Consider the following 15,632-nt stretch of genomic DNA (forward strand, 5'->3'; position numbering starts at 1 on the left):
TCTGTTTGTGGAGTACTCTCTCCTGGATCTGCCCACAGAAGAGACCCCCCTGTCTCTCCCCAAACCCCCCCGGGGCAAGAGCATCAACTACAACTACAGCAAAGGTCACTGCTCTCTCCTGCTGTCCATGTTGATACTGTGCTGATGTTTGAGCTGCATCTGTGTCATCAGGACCGACTCACGTCACCTCACTGAGTCTGATGAGCAGATGTAGCAGCAGCATGTCAGTCATCATGCAGAGCCACACATTCATACCTTCTCCAGCCTCCATGTCTCTGAAACAGTTGATTTAGATGTGTAGAGTCATGATGACGAGCCGATCAAACCTCTGAGTTCAAATGCTTTTCATTTTGTGATTGATGAGGAAACATTCCCACTGTGCTGAAGAACCAACAGATGATGAGTCATTGAGTCGTGTTTTTAACTTTCACATCTCAAACCTCCTGAAACAGACGGAGACGCTCCTCTCCTGCTGATCTGGGTTCAGTTCTTCTTTGTGCAGCAGCAGTAAATGTTGTTTTTTCCCTGAGAAGAAATCCAGTCACTGATGGTGTTCTGTGTTGTTGTGACCTCACAGTCGTTCCTGTGGACGCTGAGAACAACGAGGCGAGGCGGCGCCTGCTGAGGGGCGTCCTGCAGGGACGAAACCCTCAGATGGAGAGGTGAGACAGATCATCAGACATACCTGATGATGTCATCAGCAGATAGAAACAGATTGTCTGATGTCAGCTGGGAGGTCGTTCCTGAGCAGAAGCTGACTTCTTCTGAACCCAGACTGAGATAATAATACATTATTAATAGAGAATGGAAACAACATTGACGATGATGATCAGTAATAAAGGTGTGTTGCTGTCGGACAGGATCGTCTTCACCGTGGTGAGCGAGCCTCCGGAGGAAGAGGAGCAGGAGAGGGAGTGTGAGGACGTGGGCGTGGCCTTCCTGAGGATCCCCGAGATCCTGGAGAGACAACAAGACCTGACTGAGACCAGCCTGCACGGTACACACACACACACACACACGCACACACACACACACACACACACACACACACACACACACACAAACATATCTGTGTCACATGATCTGAACACTGCTGTGTGTGTTTGTGTGTGTGTGTGTGTAGTTGTCGATGTGGAGGACCGCAGCGAGGTGATTGGCAGTCTCACTGTGTCTGTGGAGGGTCTGGAGGCTCTGCAGGCCATCATGGAGGACCAGGACCAGGACCAGGACCAGGACCTGGACCAGGATCTAACCCCCGTCTCCTCTCTGCTTCCATCAGCATGAGGCAACAACACACACTCAGCATCACGTGACAAAACAGGAACCACAACAGCAGACGTCGTCTCACAGACATTAAACTGCTTCAGATGGACTGTTGGACTCTTGGTTCTGGTTCTGTGGCGTTGATTTATACACTGATGTCACTCTGACGAGGGAACCCTGAGTGTTTGTAAATTGCACAGATTTGGTTGTTTTACATTAGATGTAGACTGAAGACTGGGCTGAGGGTCCTCAGAGGTCCAGTTCTGCTGACTTCTCCTGTCGCAGCACCACACATGTGTTCTGACTGTCAGCGGGAGGAGGAGACATTACAGGAGCTCCTGGTCAGCAGGAGGTGGAGACATTACAGGAGCTCCTGGAGCTCCTGGTCAGCAGGAGGTGGAGACATTACAGGAGAGACTTCCTGTCTGTGAGCGTCTCTGTAAACACTGAGTGTAGAGTTATTTTAATTGAAATGTACATAATTGTATTTAAGTGAGACGTGTGAAGGTTTGTAATAATGATCTGTTATGATAATGTAAGGTTTGTTCTGTGTTGACTCACTGCAGTTATTTGATGTATTTCAGGTCTGTTGGTGTGTTTTTAGGCAGAAGGGACTCGTTAGTGAGTCTGCAGCTGTTTATGTAATATTAACTGTCGCTCAGGTTTGAGTTGTGTGAGCTTCTTTTATTTAATGGTGGATGTTCAGTGTCTCAGAAACGTGCCTTCAATCAGAGATGTCCTCTGTGATGTTTTGTATGGTGCTCTAATAAAGACTCTTTTCTGTACATGTGGGGAATCAGATATATGTCAAACTTCACATGAAGACTTTAAATTGTGTCTGCGTTACAAACTTCTAACATTCGAGCCCAGACAGCAGAAGTCTGAGACCGTCGTGATGAAGCCGAAATGTTCAGATTGAATCAGTCAGACTTTATTGGTGCGTCACACAAAGAAACGATCCTCTCCCGCTGCAGCAGCATCGCGCCGTGCAGGCCGGACCGACCCCACCAGGCTGCAAGAACTCGACTGATCCATGCCACCCCAGCTGTTTTGTGTTTTTTCTTCTGTGACCGTCACGACGTGTGAAGACGTCACAGAGGCCTGACAGAAGATGAGGAGGAAAATGAATCATTAGTAGAATTAATAATAAGTTTCAGTCCTGCTGGATTTCTGTTAAAGGTTCTAAAATGTGATCATTGTCAGCTGATGTAGAAATGATTGAGGTCTCGATCAGCTGATGTGTTTTATTTCCACTGTGCTCGTTGTGTTTGTGGTCTGGTCTCTGAGCGGCTGCAGCTCGCTGGGCGGCGGCCTGTCAGCTCCAGCTGACAGCGGCTGCAGAACAGGAGGAGCAGAGAAGCAGCGAGCGGCTCACAGAAACAACAGCGTGAGGATTTAAACGGTCGGAGCGGACGACTCGCTGCTGCAGGTAAAACTGAAACGTCTTTATCTCCTGAAACACTGCAGCCGGTAGTGAAGTTATCACACAGCTGCAGCGAGTAGTCAGTTCATTAATCTGCAACTATTGTGATCATCAATACTTGTTGAATATGTTTAAGACCTGTACGAGCTCACATTTCTGTTATTGGACCAAATATTCAGCAGATGATTGAATAAGGAAGATGATTGTGATGGTTGCAGCTCTGATGATGTGAGCTGATCCTGATTTTGTAGAGATAAATATTTGCAGAACACCAGAATAAGAGTAAAACGAGAGGTTCTGTGCTCTTCAGTGTTTCTGGTCTCAGTTGATTCTGTCTGTCTCTGTGGTTGACATCTCCATGGTAACAAGTACACGTTGCTGCAGTCTATCAATAGTCGTCTCTCTGTAGGACTACAGCAGGACGTCCACAGGACTTCAGCTGCTGGTGAAGGTTGGTCACTGGAGCTGAGCCGGGCCTCTCGTACAGCCGGGCCTCTCGGACAGCCGGGCCTCTCGGACAGCCGGGCCTCTCGGACAGCCGGGCCTCTCGGACAGCCGGGCCTCTCGGACAGCCGGGCCTCTCGGACAGCCGGGTCGTTGCTGTGAGAGTTTTGTGGTAAATGAGATGAAATGTCGTGCTGAGCGGCTCAGACACAGACGGCAGATACAGAACTGTTTGAGTTAACTGACGAGGGATGAGCAGCTTCTGGGCTGGTGCTGGTTCTGGTCCTGGTTCTGGTTTAAAGCTGGTATTTCCACAGGCATGACAGCCACAGTAGAGTAACTCATTCAGTCTCTGTATGGTTCTCCACTGTGGCACTCAGAACACAGTGAAACCAGTCAGAACCGACACAGTAGCTTTGGTGTTAAAAATGGCGGTCATGAGCTGTTTTAGTTGGTCTGTGGTCCAGATAAGCCCGCCCCCTGCCTCAGTGTAAGTGGTTCTTACAGCAAACTGCTGGAGCCACTCTGAAACCAGTGTTCTCTGACTGAGAGCAAAGAACTGGTTCTGGAGTAGAGACTGGCTCCGAACCAGCACCTGAACCGTCTCAGACGAGCTGGTTCAGGTGCTGCAGCAGATGAGCTGTCAGGACAGCGCCCCCTTCAGTTCTGCATCTGCTCAGTCTGTGTCGGCATGGTTCTGAATGATGGCTGTGCTGATCCACCAGCACGTTTGACTCTGTGACCTTCACTGAGACATTGAGACTGTCGGCCCGTGTCGTCCAGCAGCAGAACGGGTCACCATGAGTCTGGACGAGGACGCCCGCTGGCTGGAGTGGATGACCAAACAGTTTGAGAGCATCGCTGGAGACGACAAAGAGATCGACCTGGACGAGTTCAAAACAGCGCTGAAGGTCAAAGAGGTGAGACAGGCGGGCCGGGCCGGGCCAAGTAATCAGTTACTCTACTGAAGTCAGAGTACTAGTAACAGTAAGCAGAGCCGTGTTCATGCAGTACAAACACGTACTGTGCTGTAAAACCTCTGGTTCTATAGAACATTATTGATACTGATGCATCAGTGTCACAGCAGCATGTTACAGCTGGAGACACTTGGAACTACTACAGAGTTCAGTCCAGTGGTTCCCCACCTGGGCCGGGCCGGGCCGGGCCGGGCCCCTCCACAGGGTCACCAGACACATGATGTTGAGCTCCAACGTTTAGTTGATGAGTCAGTCAATTAAATACTTTGATTATCACTTAATTAAATCCTCCAGAAGGGTCCAACAGCACCGACACCATGAGAGGTGGAGCAGCAGACAGCTACCTGTCACTCAAAGAGGCCACGCCCCCTCAGGATGCGTCACTTTAAGCCTTGATATAATATAAAGCAGTGATGAAGGGATCAATGATCTACAGGAAGCAGCTGTGAACATGTTGATTCTGCTGACAGACATTTGAACATGGACTCTTCTGGGACTGAGTCCCTGGTGGAGCCTCTGGTGGCCGTCACAGGAACTGCAGGCTGAGCTTCAGTTATTTAATATTTATAGACTGTTTTTCAATGAACCCTGAGAACAATCTTCAGGTTAATCTCAGATGATGATGATGACGGTGAGTTGTGTCGCCTGCAGTCTTTCTTCGCCGAGCGTTTCTTTGCTCTGTTCGACTCGGATGGCAGCAGCTCCATCAGCCTGGACGAGCTGCTGAAAGCTCTGGACATGCTGATCCACGGCAGCGAGACGGACAAGCTCAAGTTCCTCTTCCAGGTGTACGATGTGGACGGTCAGTGATCACACACACACACACACACACACACACACACAGTCTGTCCTCCACATGTTCACAGTCTGCTGTTTGCTTGCAGGCAGCGGTTCCATCGATCCGGACGAGCTGCGAACAGTTTTGAAGTCGTGTCTGCGTGAGAGCGCCATCTCTCTGCCGGAGGAGAAGCTGGATGATTTGACTCTGGCGTTGTTCGAGTCGGCCGATAAAGACAACAGTGGCGCCATCACCTTCGAGGAGCTGAAGGCCGAGCTGGAGAACTTCCCCGAGGTCATGGAGAACCTCACCATCAGGTCAGACACAGTCAACTGAAGTCTGCAGAACATGAAGAAGAAGAGATGATTGTTAGATTTGGACTTTTATAGATCTGCAGAATAATTCAGGTTAGAGCTGCACGATAATGGAAAAAACTGACATTGCGTTTTTTTAACCCTGTGATATATATTGATGAAAAAATACAGGAACTTTCATCAGATGACCTGAACAGCACTTTATGTTATACTGCACTGCTGCTATCTTGTAGACAATTAACCTGCACTGATCTCACCTCTTATTGTCTGCTGAGCTGTGTGGTAAATGCTCAAACTAATTAGTTGTGTTACCTCGTTGTGGCAACAGATGCAACACACTGTCGACACAGAACACGTTTGGTCAGTATCATCCTTCTTGTTGCTGAAATAATTCCAGATAACTGACGTTGCTTTTCTTTTTGGCACCAAGTCTTCGTTTTCACGATTTTCTATCGCTCGTTGCTCATTTTTCAATGTTGTTACCAGCAACTCCATGTGCAGGGCCAGTGGTGGTTCTAGACCAGTTTTAATAGGGGGGCCAGGTTGGGGCCGGCTTTTTTGTTGGGGGGCACATACAACCCGGGAAAAAGGATAAATCCCTCACTCAGACAAAACAGTGTTTACAATTTCATCAATTTTGATTGGGTAGTAAACTGCTGAGACACTTTATTTCTACCTTTCCCTTCAGAACAAAATCAATGCAGGAAATGTGTCATGGTGTTATTGATGCAGACCCCCTGTTGGGGGCCACAGGGGGTCCGGGCTCAGAGGTACAGGGTCTGGCCCCTGTTGGCCCCCCCCCTAGAACCGCCCCTGGTGTGGTCTGCTTCTGCACTCTGAAGAAGAACTAATGTGATTAGTGGATCGCTGCATGCACAGTGTGTGTCAGGTTCCCTTGAAATGAGATGAGTTCATCTGCCTCCTGCATCACAGAGCCTGATGTGACTACTGCACACACTAAAGTTTCCTCTAAAAGAGAAAAGTAACTCACACACCTGATGTCACCGTCTCCCCTGAGAGATCAGCACAGGTGAGATCTGATCACTCAGACCACATGAAGAGGAAGAGGAGGAAGAAGAAGAGGAAGAAGAAGACAACAATGTCAGCAGCAGCTGTTTGTGAACCGTCTGTTTCATCTGATCCAACACTGAACCGTCACCACAACAGCACCAGACTCCATTAACAAATGTGGTGATTTTAAGAGTAGTTTCATGAGGAGAAACTCAACAAACTTTGTGAAACCGCCATGACAAATTCTAAATCATTGGAGCCTTCTTGTCAATTCAGCATTAAATGCAATTCACTAAAGCAACAATATGTAGAAACTAGGGCCGGGACTCGATTAAAAAAATTAATCGAATTAATCAGAGGCTTTGTAATTAATTAATCGAAATGAATCGCATTTTAATCGCATATAAATATTTGACCTGAGATCAGTGAGAAGCAATTTTTTTCACATGGATTTTAGTCTACCATTGAATAATGACTGAATACAGAAGCTTAGGCAACAAAACATTGTTTGTTTGTTTTTTTTCATAGTTTATAGTTTTCGTTAAGGTTCTCTAGTCTTCTAGTTTCAGCTTTATAATTTATATTTGATATTTGAGTTAGTCTATTTAGTTATTGTATATAACTCAGCCTTTAATTGTATTTGTTTCTTTTACCTACCTCATTGTTTTTGGATTTTGATTCATGTCAAGTGGCTGTAACACTTTAATTTCCCTTTGAGATTAATAAAGTACTCTATCCATCAACCAGTGTCTCATATAACTGGCAGTTTCAAAAGTGGTATTTTTATTAGGCCCACTCTGTAGTAGCAGCTATATCTACATACATGTTAAGCTAATCATTTTGACTAATCACCGGACTTTGCTTTTGTAGAAATTGCATTGTTGCTGTATCCTGTGCTGGTTAAAAATTACAAAAGTAACAATTCAGAGTAACGTTTCTCTGTTACTGTATTTGTTTATTATTGAAGTTTGTCTTTTGCATCCCTCGGGATCAACTCGTCTCCGTCCTCCTCACCCTCCGCCATCTTTCCATCAAGTAACGTAACTCACTGAAGCTAACCTGTCTGTGTTCCCGTGCAGCAGAGACGTTGTATGCAAGGATGAGTCCGTGGTGTCACCGTCATACGGAAGTGCTTCTGTCGGCTCCACATACACGGCCATGTGTGGCGGTGGCGTCACCGACTTATCCTTTCATTTCAGACCGCAACAGAAAGCTCCGCTGCGCTGAACTTCAGAGGTGTTCATAAAAATGTAGCTTGTGTGGACGCTACCGCGCTACTTGGTCAATAAAAGAGCTAAGCTACTGAGGAGCTATTTCATTCAGAAAGTAGCGACGCTACCACCACGCTACTGAGAAATGTAGTTACACTAGTAACGCCGCTACTTGTAGCGACGTTACTAGTGTAACTACATTTCTCAGTAGCGTGGTGGGAGCGTCGCTACTTTCTTTCGCTACTAACTAGTAACGTCGTTGACTGCGACGTTACTAGTTTGTTGGTGCTCCAGTATAATAAGTACCCCTGAAACTCATCCAGTGAGAAACGTTCCGCGGTGCAAAAAATCAGTGCGATTAAAATGCGTTAATTTTTTTAACGCGTTATTTTTTGTGTCATTAATTAATCGTAATTAACGCGTTAAAGTCCCGGCCCTAGTAGAAACTGACATTTTGTGCAACTTGGGACCCGCCACAGCTTCTGAGTGCGACACCACTGTCTGAAATATAAATCTCAGGTCTGTAACCACCAATAGAGACTTGTGTCATCTGTGGAGACAGTCACCAGACTCCATTCAAAATCTGGTCTGCTTCTCTGTAGTCTGGACCTGTTCTGTTAGTCTGGACCTGTTCTGTTAGTCTGGACCTGTTCTGAACAGTGAAACTTTGGGCTGGTTGACTGTCAGGTCTGACAGGATTTGTCCAGTTGTGATGAGTGTTGCTGTAACCTTCTCTTGTGGGGGACAGCAGGACCAGGTCATCAGCATAAAGGAGACATTTTCCTTCAGTGTCTTGTAGTTTCAGTCCAGGTGCAGGGAATTCTCTGATTGTTTTGCCAGTTCATTAATATATACATTAAACAGCGTGGGGCTCAGAGGTTACAGCCCTGTCTTACAACACGCTCCTGGAAGAAAGATTCTGTTCTCTTGGTTCCAATCTTAACTGAGCAGTTTCCGTTAGTATACATTGATTTGATCAACTCATAACTTTTCCTCTGATACCACTTTCAATTAATTTAAAGAAAAGGCCGCTGTGCCAGATTGAATCAAAGGCTTTTTAATAATCCACAAAGCAAGCAAATATTTTTGTGTTATTTCTTTGCACATGTGTATCAGTTAGTGTGCAGTGTAAGAATATGGTCTGTGGTTCTACATTTAGGTAGGAATCCAATTTGACTTCTGCTTAATACCTGATGTTCTGTATGAAATCTTTAATCCGTGAATTTAGTACACTACATAGCACCTTTCCAAGACATGAGTTTATACAGATCCCACGATAATCTGGGGTCTGTCTCGTCTCCACTTTTAACTTTTAACTCTCTCTCCCTCTCTCTATCTGTCTGTCTCTCTCTCTCTCTCTGTCTCTGTCTGTCTCTCTGTCTCTCTCTGTCTGTCTCTCTGTCTCTCTCTGTCTGTCTCTCTCTCTCTCTGTCTCTGTCTGTCTCTCTGTCTCTCTGTCTCTGTCTGTCTGTCTCTCTCTCTGTCTGTCTCTCTCTCTCTCTCTGTCTCTGTCTGTCTCTCTGTCTCTCTCTGTCTGTCTCTCTCTCTATCTGTCTGTCTCTCTCTCTCTGTCTGTCTCTCTCTCTGTCTGTCTCTCTCTCTGTCTGTCTCTCTCTCTCTCTATCTGTCTGTCTCTCTCTCTCTGTCTGTCTCTCTCTCTCTGTCTATCTGTCTCTCTGTCTCTCTCTCTCTTGTTGCTCTGCCTCGCTCGCCCTTGGTCTGCCCCTCAGTGCTGCTAACTGGTTGAAGCCTCCTGATGTGGATCAGAAGAAGCGTCACGCTCCTCGTTACCTGACTCGAGCTTACTGGCAAAACAACAGCCGGAAGCTGCTGTTCCTGTGTCTGTACGCCTGCCTCAGCCTGCTGCTGTTTGTGGGGGCCATGCTGCAGCACAGTCAGGGGGGCGCCTGGTTCATGGTGGCCAAGGGCTGCGGACGGTGTCTCAACTTCAACTGCACCTTCGTCATGGTACGACCCGGCCGGCACCGGGGAGACGGGTCACACACACAACAACACATCTAACTGAGGCTGAACCTCAATCTGATGGTGACAAACTTTACAGAGGAGAAACTATCTATCTATCTATCTATATATCTGTGTGTGTGTGTGTGTGTGTGTGTGCAGGTTCTGATGCTGCGGCGCTTCCTGACCTGGCTGAGGGCGACCTGGGTGGTGAGGGTCTTACCTCTGGACCAGAACATCCTGCTGCATCAGATCGTGGGCTACGCCATCCTCTGCTACACGCTGGTGCACACCACCGCTCACGTCTTCAACTTCGGTACCGACCGCGTGGATGAGAAACAGAGTGGAGCTCAGGGTTTCTGTCAGAGACTGACCGCAGCGTCTTTCCTCTCATTTACAATAAACATGTGACCTGTTGTGTGGACTCCTGGTGTGTGTGAAGTGCAGCGGCTGGACTGAAGTTTTCTCTGAGAACTGCAGTCGCAGCGCAACACGTTCCTGTGATGAAGGATTTAAGAGATTAAATATTAGATTGACGCATTTTTATAACTTCTTTATTTTACGTTTTATGTTTGCTTCCTGTATGCGAGCTGTGTAATTCATATTCCAGACAGCATATCACCAGAGTATCTGCTACCTGCTGCCTACTGTTGTAGCTGTTAGCTGTTAGCTCAGTTAGCTGTGCATGTAACGGTCCGGACTGGGAGCTCAGAGCTGCAGGGAGTGTTCATGTTTACACCTAGCACAGGAGCTCTGGACGTGTCAGTGCTAGCCACTTAGCATGCTAACTTCACTAGATATCTCAGCGAAGTGTAAATTCTGTTAAAATGCTTTTTTCTCACATCTTGTTTTTAATTTTAGTTCATTTTGAAATGTTTTTTATTGCACTTCAGTCCCGGTGCAGAGTGACACCTCACAGCTTGTCAGTTTTTTGTTAATACTTTGTGACCTCATGTATTTATTTCTGACTTGTATGACTGGATGTTTTAGTAACTCAGGTGTTTCCTGTGTTGGTGTGTTTCAGTGCAGCTGGCAGAGCGCACTGAGTTCAGTGTGTGGGAGTATCTGCTGACCACCAGGCCCGGGATCGGCTGGGTGAAGGGCTCGGCGTCGCTGACCGGAGTCGTCCTGCAGGTCGTCATCTGCCTCATGGTGCTCTGCTCCAGCACCTTCGTCAGACGCAGCGGACATTTTGAAGTAAGAGTCAACGCCGCCGCCCAGGTGCTTGTTGCTGGTGGAGGCGGTTCTGAGGTCGCTGGGTTGGGTCCAGTCCTGGTGTGTGCTGTGTGTGATCGGCCCCCTCTTGTGTCTCTGGTCAGTCACTGCAGCACCGACAGGATTTAAACTGATCTTATCGTCCGGCTGGTTCTTGGTTCTGTCCTGCAGCAGCACAGTGTGACATCAGCCATGATCACATGTTCATGTTTTCTTTGACTGAACACTTGAATGCTTCCCTGTTCGTCCTCCAGGTGTTTTACTGGTCTCACCTGTCCTACGTGTGGGTGTGGTCTCTGCTCATGGTGCACTGTGCAAACTTCTGGAAGTGGTTTGTGGTCCCCGGTTTGCTCTTCCTGCTGGAGAAGATCGTAGGCATCGCTGTGTCTCGTATGGGAGGACTTTACATCGTGGAGGTCAACCTGCTGCCGTCCAAGGTGACAGACTCAGTAGTGATCCAGTAACTGAGGATCTGAGGTGTGACTGAAGCGCTCAGACCTTCATGTGTCTGAGATCATCTCAGTGTTTATTCATGCTGTGTTCTGCCTCTTCAGGTGACTCACCTGGTGATCAGACGGCCTCAGTTCTTCCATTTCAAACCTGGAGATTACGTCTACATCAACATCCCAGTGATCGCAAAGTACGAGTGGCATCCGTTCACCATCAGCAGCGCTCCAGAGCAGTCAGGTACACCTCACCTGAACTCACCTGAACTCACCTGAACTCACCTGAACCCAAACTGAATCATACATGACAACATCAATATTAAAAATACAAAGAAAGACATAAAGGAGTGAAACTGAAGAACTGACTCGTCACTCAACATAAAGGAACAGTTCAGTGGAGTTATGGTGGAGGAGATGATGACTGAGTTTACATGTTTGAGTGAAATGTTCCTTTAAGGCAGGTACCAGTGTTGACTGTGGTGACCTTTGACCTGCAGATTCTCTGTGGCTCCACATCCGCTCGATGGGTCAGTGGACCAACCGTCTGTACGAGTACTTCAGACAGCCTGAGAGCCAGACGGTCAGCCCCAAGAGACTGAGCACCAGCCTGAGGAGCCACCGCCAGCTGCTGAAGGCCCAGGTTACACACACACACACACACACACGCACACACACACACACACACACACACACACACACACACACACACACGTTCCACCTGTCTCACCTGTGACCTCCTCACAGGAGGACCTGTTCAGCTCTACAAACTGTAATGGAGCAGTGGCTTCTAACGAGGACGATGCAATTGAGCTGATGATGTACCGTCAGAGCGGGCCCCAGACCGACGTGGCCCCGGACCCGATGTCTGGATCCGAGGGGCCAGACGAGCCTCTTCCAGACGAGCTGGGTCCAGCAGAGAGAGGAGAGGCTCCTCCACTCAGAGAGGTCAGTCACAAATATCTGCGGTTATTTTACAAACTGTTTTATGGTTTTTGAGAAGATTAACTGTCTCCTCGTGACACTGCAGGTTTCTGCCAAGTACGGTGAGAATCACAGATTCTGCAACATTAAGGTGAGTAACATGAACAACACCTGACATTTACATTTAAAACATCAAGAAGACTGAAACTCTTACAGGCTGCTGACACCTGATCACACCTGATCACACCTGATCACACCTGCTGACACCTGATCACACCTGCTGACACCTGATCACACCTGCTGACACCTGATCACACCTGCCGACACCTGATCACACCTGATCACACCTGCTGACACCTGATCACACCTGCTGACACCTGATCACACCTGCTGACACCTGATCACACCTGATCACACCTGCTGACACCTGATCACACCTGCTGACACCTGATCACACCTGATCACACCTGCTGACACCTGATCACACCTGCTGACACCTGATCACACCTGCTGACACCTGCTGACACCTGATCACACCTGCTCACACCTGATCACACCTGCTGACACCTGGATGTTGATGTCCAAGTCTATAAAGAGTCTATAATGTAAAACACCTGATGTGTTAAAGTGTTGAGACGCAGTGTTGTGTGTTGTGTGTCAGTGTTATGTGGACGGACCATACGGGACTCCTACCAGACAGATCTTTGCCTCAGAGCATGCGGTTCTGATCGGGGCCGGTATCGGCATCACACCGTTCGCCTCCATCCTGCAGAGCATCATGTACAGGTGAGACTGCCGACTGTTTCACCTCAGGTAGCGATGTGTTCTCTGCTGCTGGAGACATCTGATGTTTCTCTGCTTGTTTCTGGTTTAAATCATGTCTCAGCTGCTTCAGGTGTTGAGCAGAATGCTGACACGCTGTTTTACTGTGTTTCCAGTATTCAGTGAAGTGTTCCTTTGAGGGATACTGACGTGTTGTCTGTTGTAGCCTCACACACTCTCACAGCTTCCGTCTCTGTCTGAGAAGAAGCTGTGAGACGTCTTTGTGGTCTGAACTCATGAAGTCCGATCAGAGGCCGCCGTGGCCCGATGGTTCTTTAAAGCTCCGTGTGTGTGTGTGTGTGTGTGTGTGTGTGTGTGTGTGTGTGTGTGTGTGTAACTCTGTGATGTGGTGTCTTTGCAGATATCGCAGGAGGAAGCAGAACTGTCCCAACTGTAACTACTCCTGGTGTGAAAACATCAAAGACAGCGACATGAAGCTCCGCAAAGTAAGGAAGCCAGCGAGGTCAGGTGTCACACATCACGTCTCATCAAACGCTGTAGAGAGCATGTTGATGGGAACACATGTGTCTGTTTTGGACCCTGCAGGTCGACTTCATCTGGATCAACAGAGACCAGAAGTCATTCGAATGGTTTGTCAGCTTACTGACCAAACTTGAGATGGACCAGGCTGACGAGGAGCCAGAAGGTGAGACGGAGTCAGATAAGTAGAGCGATATGTAAAGAAAGAGCGTAGAGAGAATCAAAGCTCTGATGAAACTCTGCTGCCTGTCAGGTCGCTTCCTGGAGATGCACATGTACATGACGTCTGCTCTCAGTAAGAATGACATGAAGGCCATCGGCCTGCAGATGGCGCTGGACCTCCTGGCCAAGAAAGAGAAGAGAGACTCCATCACTGGACTGAGGACCAGAACCCAGCCTGGACGACCCGAGTGGGGGAAGGTGAGGACACACTGTCAGCCAGAGATCAGAACCATGAACCCGTCCAACCATACCAACGTGAATCACAACATGCAAAGTTCTGAAATAGAATTCAGAATTCAGAACCTTTATCAGTTCATGTCGCAGATTTTCTACAAAAAAAACAATCCTATGAAAAACGTGTGATGTGCAGTTCATCATGTCAGTGACGGTGTGACCGCAGCACGTCTCACCGTGGAAACGTGTCCTGAACGTCACAGAGACACTGAGCAGAACGTTTACTGTCATTAAATTAAACAATCATTAATATCTGCACTAGAGTTCACTGTGTTGAACCAGATGTTGACTCTGTCACATCTACAGGTCACACACACACACACACACACACACACACACACACACACACACACACACACACACACCGACTCACTGTGTTGATATTCATGAGCGACATCTAAACTGAGGTTTGACTTTCAGCTGAATCTTTCACAGATCAGGTCGTTGATGATTCCTGTTTGTCTTGAAGGAAACAGGAGAAGTATCAAAGTGTGAACAGCTCATATTTACAGACGCAGTATTTTACTGTTTTATACCATCATATTCTACGAGTAGAGGTGATGTCACCCGTCCCTCGTCTAATGAGAGCCGCTTTATATTTTATTTTCTGGTTTGATAAGTTGGACATCTTTATGGTTATGAAGATCATCACTGGTAGTATTTCTGCTCGTTCTCTTTTGTTTCCAGTGCTGTAATAATTTCTCCAGACTCCATCCTCAGTCAGCTGTGTGTGTGTGTGTGTGTGCGTGTGTGTGTGTGTGTGTGTGTGTGTGTGTGTGTGTGTGTGTGTGTCAGGTGTTTCAGAAGGTGTCCGAGGAGAACAAAGGCAAAGTGCACGTGTTCTACTGCGGCTCTCCTGCTCTGGCTAAAGTCATCAAAGCTCAGTGTGAACACTTCGGCTTCAACTTCTACAAGGAGAACTTCTGAGGAGGTCACCTGCTGTCCAACACACAACTCCTGCTGTGTGTGTGTGTGTGTGTGTGTGTGTGTGTGTGTGTGTGTGCGTGTGTGTGCGTGTGTGTGCGTGTGTGTGCGTGTGTGTGTGTTGCTCTGTACCTTGTGTTGTTTCTCTCCATAACAACCGTCTGTTGTGTTTCCTGTCTGTGTGTTGGACGCCGTGTTAGCTGTTGAATCATTTATGCACTGGTGTGATTTTACTGGTGACATCATTTATATAACGTACCTGTGTAGGTCAGGTGATGACTCATTTATGTCTAGAGAATTAATCAGGTTATTAAACATCTCATAAAATGAAAAATTCCTCTGGTCTGATTGATTTTGAACGTTCATCGCTCTCTGGTGGTCGTGGTCGTCTGGCGCCTGCGTGGACGACAGCAGTTGCAGACCCAGTTCACACCTGGAGTCAACATCTGTCCTGAGTGATGGATCACAGGTGATCAGCTCTCAGTAGGGGAGGCTGGGGTAAGATGAGCCATTTTTCATATTTAGTACAGACTACATCAAGGCAATCATAGTTCTGTCACTAACTAAGATATCTGCATATATTTCAGGATGTTGTGCATCCCTTCAAACAAACAGAATGAGTGTAAACAGAACAGTTTCCATAATATAGCATGTCCAAAAAAAACTGGTCTTGTGGCTCAACTTACCCTGTGGATGGGGTGAGATGAGCCGTATCCCTCCCCACCTCCCCTCCACCTCCCCCCCACCTCCCCTCCACCCCTCCCTCACCGTCTCCCTCCCTAAATAACAGTCACTTCTTCACATTCATGTGTATTTTTATTTATTATACATAATTCAACAGATACAATAACTTGTTTATGATAACTGCATATTACTGCTTAACAGCTGTTTTGTTGTTGCTGTTAACATGAGAATAGAGAAAGTGTGCTTGGGAAGAGAACATGAACAGCTGTGTTTGTAGAACTGACTTCTTGGTCCAGAATCA

General features: G+C 47.4%; 1 protein-coding gene across 5 annotated transcripts in view; it reads left to right on the plus strand.

The window, feature by feature from the left end:
* The window catches only part of LOC115586969 (NADPH oxidase 5), a 31,538-nt gene extending 16,557 nt beyond the window's left edge, over positions 1-14,981 (plus strand). The window contains exons 1-19 of one of the 5 annotated variants that reach the window (XM_030426471.1): positions 1,288-1,615; positions 1,660-2,692; positions 3,096-3,302; positions 3,914-4,050; positions 4,759-4,909; positions 4,992-5,202; positions 9,152-9,389; positions 9,546-9,699; positions 10,408-10,580; positions 10,853-11,035; positions 11,153-11,285; positions 11,542-11,684; positions 11,789-11,989; positions 12,072-12,116; positions 12,627-12,751; positions 13,149-13,233; positions 13,334-13,433; positions 13,521-13,687; positions 14,519-14,981. In XM_030426471.1, coding sequence (XP_030282331.1) covers positions 3,931-4,050; positions 4,759-4,909; positions 4,992-5,202; positions 9,152-9,389; positions 9,546-9,699; positions 10,408-10,580; positions 10,853-11,035; positions 11,153-11,285; positions 11,542-11,684; positions 11,789-11,989; positions 12,072-12,116; positions 12,627-12,751; positions 13,149-13,233; positions 13,334-13,433; positions 13,521-13,687; positions 14,519-14,650 — 2,361 coding nt within the window. In that variant the 5' untranslated portion in view covers positions 1,288-1,615; positions 1,660-2,692; positions 3,096-3,302; positions 3,914-3,930 and the 3' untranslated portion in view covers positions 14,651-14,981. Of the gene's footprint in view, positions 105-577; positions 663-860; positions 998-1,123; positions 1,616-1,659; positions 2,693-3,095; positions 3,303-3,913; positions 4,051-4,758; positions 4,910-4,991; positions 5,203-9,151; positions 9,390-9,545; positions 9,700-10,407; positions 10,581-10,852; positions 11,036-11,152; positions 11,286-11,541; positions 11,685-11,788; positions 11,990-12,071; positions 12,117-12,626; positions 12,752-13,148; positions 13,234-13,333; positions 13,434-13,520; positions 13,688-14,518 lie in introns of those variants that run through there. The other 4 variants (XM_030426469.1, XM_030426472.1, XM_030426473.1 and 1 more) reach the window with 4 other exon arrangements.
* The last annotated feature ends 651 nt before the right edge of the window (positions 14,982-15,632 follow it).

The sequence above is a fragment of the Sparus aurata genome, chromosome 8 (genome assembly GCF_900880675.1).
Source record: "Sparus aurata chromosome 8, fSpaAur1.1, whole genome shotgun sequence".
NCBI lineage: Eukaryota > Metazoa > Chordata > Actinopteri > Spariformes > Sparidae > Sparus > Sparus aurata.